This window comes from Siniperca chuatsi, linkage group LG13 (assembly GCF_020085105.1).
Source record: "Siniperca chuatsi isolate FFG_IHB_CAS linkage group LG13, ASM2008510v1, whole genome shotgun sequence".
Taxonomy (NCBI): Eukaryota; Metazoa; Chordata; class Actinopteri; order Centrarchiformes; family Sinipercidae; genus Siniperca; species Siniperca chuatsi.
The window spans coordinates 12034865-12050430 of record NC_058054.1 but is presented as its reverse complement, the minus strand read 5'-3'; the positions used below and the strand labels follow the sequence as shown (position 1 = coordinate 12050430).

General features: G+C 40.2%; 3 protein-coding genes across 4 annotated transcripts; 1 reads left to right on the top strand and 2 right to left on the bottom strand.

Annotated features, from left to right (window-relative positions):
- Positions 1-974: 974 nt before the first annotated feature.
- On the bottom strand, positions 975-7207 carry snap47 (synaptosome associated protein 47). The gene is made up of 5 exons (XM_044220192.1): positions 7066-7207; positions 6416-6936; positions 5737-6236; positions 5296-5420; positions 975-2959 (listed from the first exon to the last, which is right to left on the bottom strand). The coding sequence occupies exons 2-5, from the start codon at positions 6910-6912 to the stop codon at positions 2813-2815; spliced, it is 1269 nt and encodes a 422-aa protein (XP_044076127.1). The 5' UTR covers positions 6913-6936; positions 7066-7207; the 3' UTR covers positions 975-2812.
- Positions 7208-7621: 414 nt separating this feature from the next.
- Positions 7622-9732, top strand: jmjd4 (jumonji domain containing 4). The gene is made up of 6 exons (XM_044220190.1): positions 7622-7882; positions 7984-8149; positions 8236-8361; positions 8551-8818; positions 8952-9098; positions 9204-9732. The coding sequence occupies exons 1-6, from the start codon at positions 7630-7632 to the stop codon at positions 9537-9539; spliced, it is 1296 nt and encodes a 431-aa protein (XP_044076125.1). The 5' UTR covers positions 7622-7629; the 3' UTR covers positions 9540-9732.
- On the bottom strand, positions 9733-13837 carry iba57 (iron-sulfur cluster assembly factor IBA57). 2 transcript variants are annotated; one of them, XM_044220197.1, is made up of 4 exons: positions 13713-13837; positions 13294-13543; positions 10572-10921; positions 9733-10440 (listed from the first exon to the last, which is right to left on the bottom strand). In XM_044220197.1, the coding sequence occupies exons 2-4, from the start codon at positions 13383-13385 to the stop codon at positions 10049-10051; spliced, it is 834 nt and encodes a 277-aa protein (XP_044076132.1). In that variant the 5' UTR covers positions 13386-13543; positions 13713-13837; the 3' UTR covers positions 9733-10048. The 2 variants fall into 2 exon arrangements, with proteins under 2 accessions (XP_044076132.1, XP_044076131.1); XM_044220196.1 differs by having other exon boundaries at positions 13294-13806.
- Between the last annotated feature and the right edge of the window lie 1729 nt (positions 13838-15566).

Below are 15566 nucleotides of genomic sequence, written 5' to 3'. Positions count from 1 at the left end.
ACTGGCTCTTCCAAACAACTAAATCTAATTTGCTTTCCAGTTAATAAATGATGTTGTTTCTTCGGTTTTAATGGTCATTTTATGCCAGGATACTATACTCGAGTGTTCTGCCGATTTCAGTCAATTGGTTGTTCAAAACCTTCAGCTTGCCTTTAAAAATATTTCCAAGGCACTCATCTCGAACTGGTGTTAAAAGGTGACCCATATTAAATTGTTTGCAAGAGCTAAAAATTCTCAACTAGTGAGATCCACATGCTCCCTAATTCACCTTCCAAAACACATGTTGGCAACAGGCAACTGAGGGTGAAAACAGCACCTATTTTACAATGTCTTGCAGAACAAAGGTTACTGAGCATTGTTTCTTTTAGTTCGTAATTAAGGAAACACTTTATAAGGATGCTGTCAACACTTGCCACTTAGCCCTTAGGTTCAGGGGATAAATATACTCTTTACAATACAGTTTATGTAAAAATTGTTACAAACTGGATTTTCTTCAGAAATGTTGCTGCAAATCTATCATTCAGCATCATTAATTTTGAGCCACATTCATTTGGAGTTCAATATTCACTCTGCTTTTTGCTCTGTTATGGTCTCCACCACCTCATGAGGGAAATATCTGGCTCTATAGCTGCTAAACGCACCCCTAAGTTACCAGCTAGTCGCTAACTTTGTTTGCTGCTTGGTGCTGGGCAGGTAGCGTACTGTGGATTCATCAGAGCCTTTTTGCTTAAAACAGCTGCAGCTAGAAACTGATGACAGCGCTGAGTGAACCAAAACAATGAGCTCAAAGATGCTAAAACATTCCATAGACCTGAGGGTAATTACAGTTGGGTCATAACTATTGGGTTCGTCACCAAGATTTACAACTTCCACATACATATTCATGATTTGATCCGTTATTAATATAAAAAACTTGATTACAGCAACTTTAAACCAACAAAAGTATCTGAACAAATAACTGATCTTGCTAAGAATAATTTTGAGACTTTTCATTGCGTTTTATTGCAAATTATATGTTATTACAGGCTTCATTTATTCATTTGTTTGCTATAGGGAAGATGCTGGTGTACTTTTCCCTTTATATTTAGAGCTAATCGTTTAGTTGTATCCAGGGTCAAGATACATTTGGTATCAGCAAAAAGAAGCTTCTATACAGCACTGAAATCATTATTTTAAAAAGATGGTACAGATATTTCAAGTTAAACTGACAGCTAACTGCAAGTTCACAGTGATAACACACCACACTAAAGAGAATTACAATACATGTCAGTCATTTACAGATAATAGAGATTTAGAATTGTATCAATTTTTAGCAAGACATATACAGTAGATGTGGACCTTAACATGGAGTACTTGATGTATATGTTCTGTTGTTGTTTTCAAGAGACCCAGAACTTAGTTGCATTTACAGTCTTCTGCTATATATTGATATTGATGGGACTTGATGCAATGCAAAGCAGTAATATTGAGACATGCAACATTAAACCACAGGGAAACCATGTCCAGAAAGGATAAGTGACACTTAGGACCTGAGAAAGACAAGTCATCAGGACAGCAATGGTAAAAAGGAAAGAACAGCAGTACATCATCAGAAACACAGATATTACTGTCATATTACTGCCACTGGAAAACTTTATCTGTCAGTCTATTACTTGCAAATCATTTTATTGGAAAATCTGTTCACCCAACTTACATCAACAAGATAAAATTTTATCTTTATTAATAAATTTTCACAAATTGTTATTTCACACATCTGTCTTGCAAATGACACCTATGGAAACAACATGCAGTTTATTTTAATTTTATTTTTATTTGTGCAGAGAGAATAAATAAGACTATTTAATGTCCATTTTGCCCTTCACTGTAGTTGTTGTCATTGCTGTCTCCCACTGGGCCAGGGGAAGGTGTAAACCGCTGTGTGTCCCCTCTGATACACATGGAGTCATCAGCTTATTTTTTCACCTGCCAGCTTCATTGGGAGGGCATGACACGCAGTGGGGATTCATGCTATTCCCCCAAATCTCACTGAGGTGCCATGACCAATCAGAGTCATAGTGCACCGACAAGGATATGATCCCTCACTGACTTCCCACCACGGAACATTGCCAACAGGGTTCAATAAGCTGAGCCAAGTCATAAGCACCACTACCAGGCACTCAACTTAGTGCTGGGTGAGTTCAATTTTTAGAGCACACTTTTCTTTCCTCAGAGTCTGGCCCAAGTGGTGATCAAGTATATTGTTTCAATATGGCAACTCCAAAAAGTATGAAAATTGAACAATATGTTTTCAAAATGACAGTTGTGCAGCCGATAGCATCTAAGCCAAATGCAATGCTAACAATACTAGCCACAGCTGCTAAGTGCTGCAGGATGCACATTCAGAGAGCAGAGCACAGAAATGCCAAATTTATATTTGCACAAAATAATTAACTTATGTCACATAGAAAGATCACAGAAATGTATGAGCCCACATATGAGACACTTAATTTCTCTAAAAGAAAGAACCACTGTTTAGAAATACCTAGGTATGTTCTTATTTAAAGTCATAATCACTGATGTGCAAATTTCGGGGATTTGGATCTTGTTAAGCGAACATTGCTGCACTTCCCAGAAATCAATGACACTTGAATCCATGTAATTATTCCATCAATTGCAACACAAATCCTATGAACCATTTAGAGTATATGCAAGTCCCTACTGCTGTATTCCAGTGTTCTCACACTGTACCAATCCCGTGGGGACAATGAGGAAGCTTACAGTGCATTTCTCAGGAGGGACATGGTGACCGCATGTGTCTGCTGGACTGTCAGAGCTACAGCAGTCTTTTCATGCGGCAGGTGTGCTTCTCTATGTGCATGGTGGCTTGGTCAGTGGAGCTGGTCAGGACGTCCAGAACTTCATCCTGCCGTTCCAACTCTGTCTCTGCCTCCAGGGCAAGGTTCTTCAGCTGCATCAGCATCTGCAAACACACACACACACACACACACACACACACTCATTTGTTTAAGTAATTACACACCAGCCCCCAGTGAACACAGACAACTAAGGAGCAAGACACAAATAAAAGAAGATTAAATACAGAAAATTGGTGAGCAGTTGCAGGGTGGAACATGTGGACCGTATGTGGAGAGGTGTAAAGACGGGGTCAGTGAATTAGAAAGCGAGGGCGCAAAGAGTGTTAGTGAAACAGAGAAAGGGGAGTAGATGAGACTGATATTTTCATTTGATTCAGAGTTTTTTCATCTCATTTTGGCTACAATAGGCTGCTGCTTAATGTCTGCAGATGAGAAAGAAACCATGATGTAATAACAGCTACTCACATGGCAGATATGATAATATTTCATATTATGCAGTATAGGAAACTTAAGAGGATATTCAGAGACAAGTCTTGGCTTATATGCTGGGATCACTGATATCATACAATACTGTTTTCTGCTCTCAGTGGGTTTAAGGAATACTGCGACTGCATCTCCATGGTCCAACAACGGTGTATGTTATGGTTGATGGAACAACTTAAATATACAATGATGTGCCAAGCAAAACCTAATAAACACTCCTCCAAACCCCACCACCATGGTTTCTAAACTAATATTATGTTATGCTACACATGCTCTCAAACACACACTCACACACCGACTGACATTATGTCAGTTTTCACTGGCCAGTACACGCGGACGTTGCAGTTCCAGACAGCAGTTTGAAAAACTGATAGTATGTCAATACACACCGTGGAACAACTGTATTCACTCACTTTACAATTTCAACTGGGAGAACATTCACAGGAGTTTTGGTGTGTCATAGAAAAACACAGAAAATGAATATTTTTAGCTGCTGCTTATACAATGGTTAGAGGACTTAAGTCATGTAGAAACCCCTAAAATTAAACATTTAGGCTAGAACTAAGAGAAAAATACATGAGCTAAAAAGCCTAGTATCTTGTGCATGAGTGGGGTGATTTCAAGACTGTGAATTAATTAATATAGTACACAAATTCTAAATTCTCTCATTCTTATGAGTGAGCCAGTTTGTATTGTTAACGAGTAAGAACGGTGTTAATTGCCGAATATCATTTATAGCTAACAAATAGCTCTAATTAGAGCCCAACCGATAAATTGGCTGGGCCAATATTAGCTTATCGTAGACATATTGGTGTCTTAATGGCAATACAGAAATGCCAATGGTACGTTTGAAGTTGTTTAGAATATTAGCATATTTTGTCAACCAGAGAGCACCTGCTCTGTACCTACATATATATTGGTCATAATTCTTTAAAAAACTAATTTGAGGGATCAGACGGTGTAGTCCCTCATTTGTCCAGGAGTGTTCTATCATAGAAAAGGTTTCAGTCGTAGTCATCTGGACACTGTTTAAGGGACTTCCGGATGGGAGCCGAAACATCTTGATTCTGAAAACAGTGTCCAGATGAAACCTTTTCTATAATTTGAGGGATCCTTATCAACATTTTTTTGTTGTTTATGTTATGTGTTTCTGAAAAAAAAAAAAAAGAATATCTGCGAATATATCCATATCAGATTCTTTTAACTTTCAACTATTTCTGTATTGGCCTCAGAAACCCACTATATGTCGGGCTACAGTTCTAACTGGCATTCACCTTGATGCGTCCCACCTTTGTAGCAGTGATTGCAATGATGGTTTTGTTACTTCTGTGTTGGAGGTGTTAAGATTATTTTGTCTGCCCCCTATATCAAATACGCCTTAATATAATCTTGGCACCAGGTAGTAGAGCCTTGGTGTCATCTCATTCATCATCAAGTCTACATTCATTAGTCTTAATACTGTATGTGATGTTTATCTAAGCATGATGTAACAAAAACAACAAAAACAAGTAAAGTAGTTCACTGAAAAGGTTTTACATGAAATATCTTATTCTAAGCTACCTGGAAGAGTGTGTCAAACACAAAAAAATTGTCTGAATCATAGGTTTTGATTTGCGTCACTGTGTAGGTCTTGCCACCACAGACCATGTCTGTAACATTTCTCAGTGTTGCGAGGTTCTGAATGGAAAGACACTGTAAAGTCTGACCAAATGACTGAACAGGTTTCTTTCCCTCTCTTAAAACCAGGATGGACTTTGGTTTGTGGTCTCACTAAATAACATTTTAAACATACAGGATGAAAAATAAAAATCATTATGGTGAATTGTGGTTTGGAATGGGACTATCAAAATACATGTTACTAAAATCATAGGGTTATTTACTATAATATACTGTATATACAATTATGAAACATCTAAATGCCACAATAGTGTAAGTCATATATTCACACAGGTCTCACCTGTTTGAGTTCCTGGGCCTCAGCCTGACTGACAGATGGCTGGAGGACATGCACCTGCAAATGGGACAGATCTCCTGCTGGGACCTCCAGCGGGAGCTCCGTCTCTTGGCACCTCTGCAGCAAACCTGACCCCATGGGTGGAGATGGTGAAAAAGTGCAGAGTGCATATGTTGCTTATGAGGAAACCAGACAGTAAACTCAAAGTACAGCAACTGAGGCAATCAGGGTGAAGTGACTCATCAAAACACATTTCTGTCAAGGAGAGACACCAATAACCATGTCCAAAAGTCATGTGGATGAAATGTTTTTACATGTGGCTACACACCTATAAATATACAGAGGTGGAAACACAGACCTTTACTGCCACTTAGTGGTCAATTTTATACTAGACACGGAAACAGTGAAATAATGGAGCCTTTATTTGTTTTATCCGTGCCTTACCTTCATTCCAGTTTGGCCCCTCTGTGTCACACGGAGATGAAACTGGAGTTGCCTTGAAAGCACTGTATTCACGGGTGAACTCCACCTTCTTTTTGTACTGCATCTCTAACACTGACATTGCCTCAGGCATCTTAGCAGACAGGAACCTGTAGCATATATCTGGCTTCCCAATAAACCGCTGTCTAACAGTGATCTCATAAGGACTATGCACCCTGATTTCGTCGATTTCATTTCGTTCGAAACGGTGAAGGAGTTGGCAGTTTGTGTCTCGCACCTCCAGTGAGGACACCAGCACCAACAGGCATCCAGGTTTTAAATCTGAGTCCCTGCCTTTGGTCACTACAGCTGGGATGCTTGCGATCACCTTATTTCTACTGGAACCTCTGCCAGCTGCAGCAGCAGCAGCTCTTGCAGCGTCCTCAGCCTTGGCTTCCTGCTGAGTCTTCCAGGGGAGTTTACCAAAAGGCCACCAGGAGGGAGACTCTAGCTCTAACAAAAATCTGCAAGAGTACAAAGGGAAAGGAAAAATTCACGTGTATGATTAGTTTCACTATCATATTAGGCCTGTTTTTGTTTTACATCCACTTAGTATAGCAGTCAACAGCATAAGAGTAATGAACATGAAAAAGACTTCCAAATAAAAAAGGGGCATAATATAATTTAATATTTCGATAATTACTTATCAGCAACGCCCAGATCGGAGTCAATCTTCTCCAGTCCCTGCATCATATTGTCAAACTGCACTCCTTGGTGGCTGATGACTATGCCGGTGTCCTCCAGTCTTCTCTGGGCCCCTGCCACCAGGTTGATCAACTCTCTGCCTTTAGAGGGTTGACATTCAGCCCCCCGGGCCTCTGAGCTGGGGGACAAAAGGCGTTCTCTCCAGAAATGCTCTAACACATTATAAACCACCACCCTGTTGGGCTTAAGGGAGCCAAACCAGTGTTTTACGTTGCCCTCTTCAAGCACTGTGAGAGTGCTGAAGATGAAACTGGACGACTCCATCTTGATCTCCATGATCCTGGAGAGGCGGAAGCTGGCAAGGCTCTCCTTACTCTGGCTGGAGACGAAGCGCACCATGGTCCTGGTGAGGGAGAGGGTGCCATTTTCCCATCGCTTCTCACTGTTGATGTAATAGGAGCCGGGCCAGCTGTGGATAGGGACGTCCCGGCTCATTTTGGAAGGAGATACACTGATTCTCTAGATAGACAAATAAGCTTCAATATTACATATGTACCATACACATGCACACACTGTCGCTGTTTTAATCTATATTACATCTTAAGGACATTGCACTGAGGGATCATTCTGTCCTGAAAGTGAACATACTTTCTTCAGAGTGTGATAAGGATTTCAAGTAGCAGATGAGCCGTTACCGCATACTCTCCTCTCAGTATCGGCGATGTTTATTACGGAAGTGACGTGACGCAAGAGTACGTCTGTATTTACTGTCCGACTTCTGCTGTCAGAAAATGCTATCACGACAAGGTTTTAGGGAAATAATTATTTTTAGTTAGGACGGCGGCTTAAAAATTAGCTAAGATAGCGTGCGGCATTAGCTTTAGATAAACTGAAACGTTAATATAGGCAGTGGGGATAGTAAATACACAGCAACGGTATTATACGTGCGTCGTAAGTTACAGGAACCATAACCTGCAATCTTCGGGATGGAGTCCATTATGCTGCGACCTGTTGTCAAATTAGAAAAAATACGTTTTAGCATATTGGTAGTTTTCTAGTCTAATCTAGCCTAAGTTTGACAGCAAAGGTAAAAAGACCTGCGCTATGTAATGTCAAACCAATCGACCCGCTAGCTTTTTCTTACGGTTTGTTGCTGTCCAAACGGTGACAGCTAAGCCCGCTAACTGGCTAGCCGAGGTCTTGTTTACCATCATGGACAGGGAGGCGTACCGTAACTGCTGCAGCCTGGTGAAAATACCAAGACAATCCTATGAACAGTTTTGGTCTTCACATTTTGTAGATTACATCGACAAGGAGCTGAGCTATTCTAAATTTTTCAAGAAATACTTGCTTCCCAATCACCCATGTATGTTTTCAAGAAGGTTTACAGAGGACTGGAAGTGTAGAAAACAGTGGGTGTCTGAGGACGGGAAGCCTAATTTCCAGAAGCTGTTGCAAGAGTTTGGTAAATAAGTCTGTTACTAATGCTTTAACTAACTACCACATATCATTATGTAGCTGCAGATGTCATGTACTGTAAGATAATTTATTTGTTCTTTATCACAGATGAGACTCCTGTTCCTGTTGCAAACTGCAATGCAAAGGAGTACAATGCCAACCCTAAACAAGTTATGCCTTTCAAAGAATTTATACACTACTGGAAGGAATACATCCAGAATGGCCACTCATCACCTAAAGGATGTCTCTATCTTAAAGACTGGCACATGTCAAGGTATCAATTACTACTGATTGAACTAAACTTTCTTTCATATAAAATCTGTAACCACCCGTGATGAATTTTATATTATTGTTCTACAGGGACTTTCCAGAACATAATGTTTACACCACACCAGTCTTCTTTTCTTCTGACTGGCTTAATGAATACTGGGATACACTTGAAGTGGATGACTACCGGTTTGTCTACATGGGACCCAAAGGCTCATGGTGAGAAAAATTTAACATAATGTTGGCAAAACCCAGATTATAGCTTAGTTTTTACTTAAAATTTTTTCCATGTAAGAAAGTCATCTCAGTATCTTTATTATTATTGTAGTTGTGAGGCAACACATTGGACATCTACTGCAAAGTAGTTTTTGATTTTTCACACAATCAGATGCGCTTTCTCGTCAACAGGACCCCGTTCCACGCTGATGTGTTCCGCTCCTACAGTTGGTCTGCAAACATCTGTGGCAGGAAGAAGTGGCTCCTGTATCCCCCAGGTCAGGAGGAGTTTTTACGAGACACTCACGGCAACCTCCCTTATGATGTAACATCAGCTGAACTTCGAGACAGAGGCCTTTTTCCACACTCCGAAGAAGCCTGTCAGCCTCTTGAAATTATTCAAGAGGCAGGTGAAATCATTTTCGTTCCCAGCGGCTGGCACCATCAAGTTTATAATTTGGTAAGAACTATAAAGGCAACAAAATCTAAGCAGTTGAGTCAGAGTGAAATCATCTACCTAATGATATATTATACTTTATGGTCTGTTATCTAATTGTGACATAGGAATTCTCTCTTTAATGTTTGCCTTCCAGGAGGACACCATCTCTATTAATCATAACTGGTTGAATGGCTGCAACATAGACATCATGTGGCAGTTCCTTCAGAATGAGCTATCGTCTGTTCAAAAAGAGATAAATGAATGGAGAAACAAGATGGACTCGTGGCATCAGCACTGCCAGGTACTTCAGGGATAAGATTGCTCAGCCTGCATGCTTTCTAGAAACATGCTGCTACCATGAATGTTTGCAATGTCATATGTAAAGTCATACTTTGTTACTTTTCAGGTCATCATGAAGGCCTGCTCTGGTATCAACTATGGGGAATTTGCCTCGTTCCTGAAAATCATTGCTGACAACCGAATGGCTTTCCTGAATGCTTGTTCCTCTGGGGATTCTTCAGATTACCCACGACATCTCTCAGAGACCCTCACCATACTTGGACCTTACCATGCTGCCTTTGACCTACAAAGAGTGGCTCACATAATTGAATGCCTCCTCTGCAATGAAGACTTTAAGCGGCTCGATCATTCATCTTTGACTTTGCAACCAGAAGCCATGTTACAGCAAATTCGGGACACCATACAATCCACAAGGGGGCAGCATCTCCTTTATCAGGAGTAAGATGTTCAGCTGTGTCTCAACAATGTAATAATCACCTGGAAATAGCTTGAAGGAAAAGTGCCAATTTCTACGGTGCAACAACAGTTGATGATAAAGGTGTTGGTTTAGCAATCTCTAATGTTGCTTGGGAATGTTTGGAATTTGTTTTTGCACTGAAAGAAGAAATGAATTAATAAACAAATACACCAGTTGATTGATTTCCGTTATTTTGCATATTTATTCAACAACGACCAGTACCACATCACAGTTGGTATAGCCTGTTGTATAGGGCTGCAATACATTTGTTAAATAGCATAATTCTGTGGTAAATAATACTTCACAATTTAGGAAAAATCACTCTAACAGTAGGTTTTATTGCAAACATAACAAACATACTCACAAATATGGATTAGTGCCACACAGCTGTTAAGCAATGACAGTGTAACATACTGTACTTCGGGGTTCTGTCTATGAGAAGTCTGTCAGATGTGATGTGTCACATTTGGGGGAACTATAAAACATCCTCCTCTTCAGTTGATTTTCACGTCTTTAGGCCACCAGTCTGGCACAGAGGCCTCAAGTGTCACTGTGGCATCGTCAGAAGATTTGAGCGTCAACACCTCTTTGGCATGAGCCATGCGGATTAGGCTCAGACCCAGCTCTCCAACCCCAGCTCGGTGCTTCCCAGCTGGCTTGCCTGACTGCGTTTGCAGCGCAGCTCCTTCCTCGAGGTCTTGGACTGGAGCTGACAGGCGTACTGGCATCAGGCGTTTCCGAACCACCCCAGTGTGATGAGTCCTGGCTGTGAGCTCCTGCCCAATGTAACAGCCCTTGTTAAAGCTGATGCCCTGCATGTAGACGATATTTGACTCTAGTGGTAGTGCCACCCCAGGGGGAAGGTCTTTCACTCCCTCAGGAAGTCCTAGACAACAATGACAGCAGAGGAAATAAACAAAACTTGTCAAACATTGTGAAGAGCACAAATCCTCACTTATTGCCCTGTTTCTCTTTTAATATAGACTGCATGTATTCTAACACACCAACTGGTCTTACCTATTGCATAGCGATGTCTGTCATACTCCTCTGTGTCACCTTTCTGACATGATGCAATGATATCCAAGGGGTCAACTTGATTGTCCAACACCAATCTCCAGCCCATTTCCTCAGTTCGAGGATCAGTCTCCCATACCAGAGCTTTGTCTGGGGAGGAGAGCTCCGGTTTACTGGCCTCTTGACTTGCGTTCTTGTGCTTGGGAAGCACCGCCCATACAGAGAGCTCTGGACAGAGGTTTATGTTGACATTTCTGCGGATCTTGTACACCTTCAAATGTCTCAAGATTGAGTCCTTAATCGTGCTGTCACACTCCAGGAAAATGCCGCGTCCTGCATCAGCTTCTTTCCAACTGAAAGCAAACACAGCAAGTTTAGTGTTTTGTAAAAAAGAAAGTTCACCATTAAAAACTATACAATCAGTTAATTCTAGGAATTATTTTTTGATGTTGTTACAATACTTTTATGGTGAGCAATTTTTTCTCAATTTTCCTGGTCTACCTCAGTTAATAATTTTGTCAATTTACAAAAGAGCTTTCTGATTAGCACCAAAAGATGTGCATATCAATAGCTTTGTAACCTATTAATTTTCCCTTGGCATAATCTGACATACTATTGTATGACTTTCTGCAATTCAAGTTTTTATTCACTGGGCACTGCACCCACACAGGTCTTTTTACTTATTTTGGCTGATTAGGTCACCTTGATTGAGAATATGATGGGAGATGACATGACGTCACCGAAGTCCATGTGCTGATAAAAATGATAAAGGTGTAAGTTGTACTGTGCAACAAAACCAACAGGAGAGTGAGGAGATGTCAGTCAAACACAGTCTGTACAAAGATTTACCAAGAACCAGAGATGAGTAGGGACTTTATTATAACCAACTTGATGTGAAAGTTAAAGTAAAGTGGCATCGGTAAAATTATTTTAGGAAGACCTTGTTCTTTGATTCTGAGGAAATGACTAAAATCTCTAATTTTACAAAGTTCAACAATCTGCTACAAATCTATCAAAGTGCTACAAATTGAATAACTACATAGATAAACAGAATAAAAATTAAGTTCACACTAAACATTTGGCATCAATTGTATACTAGTATCAACTGACTAGCTACTATATTTAGACAATAAACTGGACTGGGCTAAGAACACTCAAGCTGTTTACAGGACGGGCCAGAGCCGCCTCTATTTTCTGAGGAGGCTGAGGTCCTTCAACATCTGCCGGACAATGCTGAGGAATGTTTTATGAGTCTGTGGTGGCTAGTCCTATCCTGTATGCTGTTGCATGCTGGGGCAGCAGGCTGAGGGTAGCGGACACCAACAGACTCAACAAACTGATCAGTAAGGCCAGTGACATTGTGGGGTTGGAGCTGGACTCCCTGGCGGTGGTGTCAGAGAGGAGGATGCTGGCCAAACTACCTGACAGTGTCTCCCACCCGCTCCATGACGTGCTGGTCAAACAAAGGAGTACCTTCAGTGAAAGACTCATCCCCCCAAAAAGCACCACAGAGCGCCACAGGAAGTCATTCCTGCCTGTGGCCATCAAACCCTTTAACTCCTCCCTCTAAGTGTCTGTATGACCCTAAGTCACTAAACTGGACATTGATCATTAACATCTCTGCAATACTTGAATAACTGTGCAATATCCGTGTAATACTCATATGCAATAATACTACTTATTACTTATATTATTACATTGCATTTATACCGTATTATCATCATCAACCGGTAAACACACTTGCTAGTACTTTCTCCTGTGTGCACTGACGTAAAGACGAGCTGCTGTAACAAAGAGTTTCCCTTCGGGGATCAATAAAGTATTTCTGATTCTGATAAACTAACATCTACTGAAACTGTTGTGGGGGTGTGTGTCTCAGAACAGACAAGCTGTGTGAGCAAACTTCACCAGCAACTACACTTTGTACATGTGTGCTTCAAATGTTCATCTAGCATTTTTTGACAGACTGGGTTACAATATTTCACGCTCTGTGTATTGCTATCTATCCATCAAATTAAAGGTTTCACTGAATTACATAAGCTTATTGTCCCTTTTTTTCCTCATATCACAGATGCTCACAAAAACATCACTCTGTTAAGCTGGAAATATCTCAATATGTTTGGCCAGTTTTCTTGCAAATAAGAAAAGATACACCACCCATATAGGCTAGGTACATTTAATCACAATTTGCTGTTCTAGCAATGCATAAAAACGGTTTTAAAGCTTATTGGAATAGCATTTTGACACCATCTCACTTCCTTTATTTGGTGAAGGCTATTTCCTGGCTTCTCCTGGCAGTTTCCTGTAGGTTTGCAACATGGGGTCACAACTGAGTACACACATTTCCATTAGTTTTAAAAGGATTAAGACAAAACTAGACAATCTTACATTTTGACAGTTAATATAATTTTTGTATGTAATGTAATGCAGGTCCATATTTTGACAGTACAACACAAAGTGAAAGCCTTTTCCATTTCACTGACCTCAAAGGTGGACTGTCCTTTAATTTGGCTCAGTTGAAAGTGACTTGGACAAGGACGCTTAAACTTAGGAGTGTGTTTGTACTTACTGTTTGAGCCAGACTGTACACACAGCAGTGGCTTTCCAGGGCAATCTGCGACTAGGCTACCAGCAACTGCCTTACAAGATAAGTAGCCACACCCTCGTGATAACTGAAAACATGTAGGCTACAAGTGTTTAAACGATATAATGAAGTGTACTGTACCTGTACAACATGATGTCATATAGTGTTCTTCCTTGTACATTTAGCATATGTGAGTACATGGCTGTGTGTCCAGGCTCCTCCAGCAGCCCCATATCATTGGTTATAATCCCCTGAAGAAACGGGCTTGTGTCTTGTCCCTGGATTTTCAGTAAGGTCCTGTGAGGAAGGTGACAGCACACAAACTGTCCAGGGACATCTTTACCGTTACCCGCCTCCTGGCTGTAGTTGTTAACACGGATCCCCGCTGGAGCTGAAACACCGGAGAGAAACGTTACCCACAAATAGGGACCGGTGTATTTTCTGGAATAAACACCGAGACAGCCGGCGGACTTGAACGCTCCCCTGGCGAAACACAAAACCCCCATATTGTATATTGTCATATGAGTTTATTACGTCTCAAAATTAGGTAACTAATCCACCTGCTAACTACAGTGGACGGCTACATAACACAGGACATCGCAGTTAATTTCGGTTGACTCCCCCAGCAAGAACGCCATTTTGACATCCCACAATGCATTGCTCGATAATATTGGAACACGTGTGTGACGCTGTTTTGCTCCGTCTTCTACTAGTAAGGAATGTCTTCACTTTTAGAAACACAGTCACATCTAATTCGTGTCGCTTTTATTGATACTTAAACAGAATCAATAATGAGAGAAATGGAAATGTGAAAATTACCCGGCATTTACTTAAGATCCGCATGTTGGCCCCCATTGAAAAATATAACAGGCAATGTCAAACAATGCAATGATATCTCAATACATTTTCTTATTGAATGAGTACATCAAAAACATCTGTGCAGATATATCATTATAATGAGAAATGTTCCTCGTTATAACAATACACCAGTTTAAATGGAACTTTATATACAGTCTGGTTTTGACAAGAAACTTCTTACATCCCTGCGACGAGTTGGCCACTGTCCAGGGTGTACCCTGCCTAAGGCCCAAAGTCACTGGGATAGGCTCCAGTCACCCGCGACCCCTAACGGGACCAAGCGGTAGAAAATGGATGGATGGATGGATGGACTTCTTACATCAGCATATCTTTTCAGCATTTTTTTCTTGTTATAAGAAGATATGTACATGATGTAATTTCATTATAACAAGAATTTTTCATATGTTAACCAGAAAGAAAGGGTCCCTTTGACAGAAGTGGTAAAACTTAACACAAGTTAACACACAGAGATGACTAGATTGGGCTTTTATGGAATGCAGCATATGGTATTGTGTTATATTAAAATGAAATTTGAAAGGCATAGAGTTATACAGAAGAAAGAATCAGTTTTAGAGATAGCATAATTTCTTATTTATCATTTTCATTTACCGCAAGTCCTATTACATTATCAGTGGTTATTTTTTTACTGAAAATTATATTCAGGGGGTTTAAGTAAGCAGTGCTGAAACTAATAGAATAACTGTTTTGCTATATAACAAACCATGACATCTTGGATAAATTAAAGGCCACGTCTAAACTGAAATACTCAATCACTTCTGTGATGGCTACATTAATATTAGGAATACAATTTACTTCACTCAGCTGAATATAAAGTACAACTGTTAATTTTCAGCTAATTATAATGACAAAATGCTGAACGGCATCATATGCAATGTAATGTGCCTCCCACCACTATAAACATTCACTGCTCAGTAAAACTCATTAATAGATGGGAAAATACCAAAACAACTAGCACACACACATATGTAGTAACCGAACAAAATGTGTAACTCATTACCAGGTAAGACAGTAGGGTAATACAAAACTGATGGAAATAGGTAATAAAGGGCTCTTAAGTGATGTGAAAGCGCACCAAATGGTTTCTTCCAGGGATGCTTGGCAAAAAAACTCTTATATAGAAATACGGAAAAATCCAATAGAGATAAGAAGCAACTCTCCAGACCCAACACTTCAATACTTTTATTCTTAAAAAACAAGCTAATTGTAAGTTTACATGATGTCTTTCTGTAAAGCTTGGACAAACACCCATTGTTCTCTGTTAAGGATTTGTTGATTAGCACCAGGTGCAGAGTTCCACTTAGTATATACAAAGAAACCACCCATACATTGGCAAGTAGATTGTGGAAATTGTGTTGAATTTATATATATATATACATTCCAATGCACTGAAGGTTGTTGTAAGTGGCAGTCCACAGCTACTTATTCAATAATTAGTGGATGGAGAAATGGGTGTTTGACTCCACAAGTCAATCTTTTGACACATACACCCAAGCCTTGTTTTAATAATAAAAGTACATGCAGTGGGATTTCTTGGG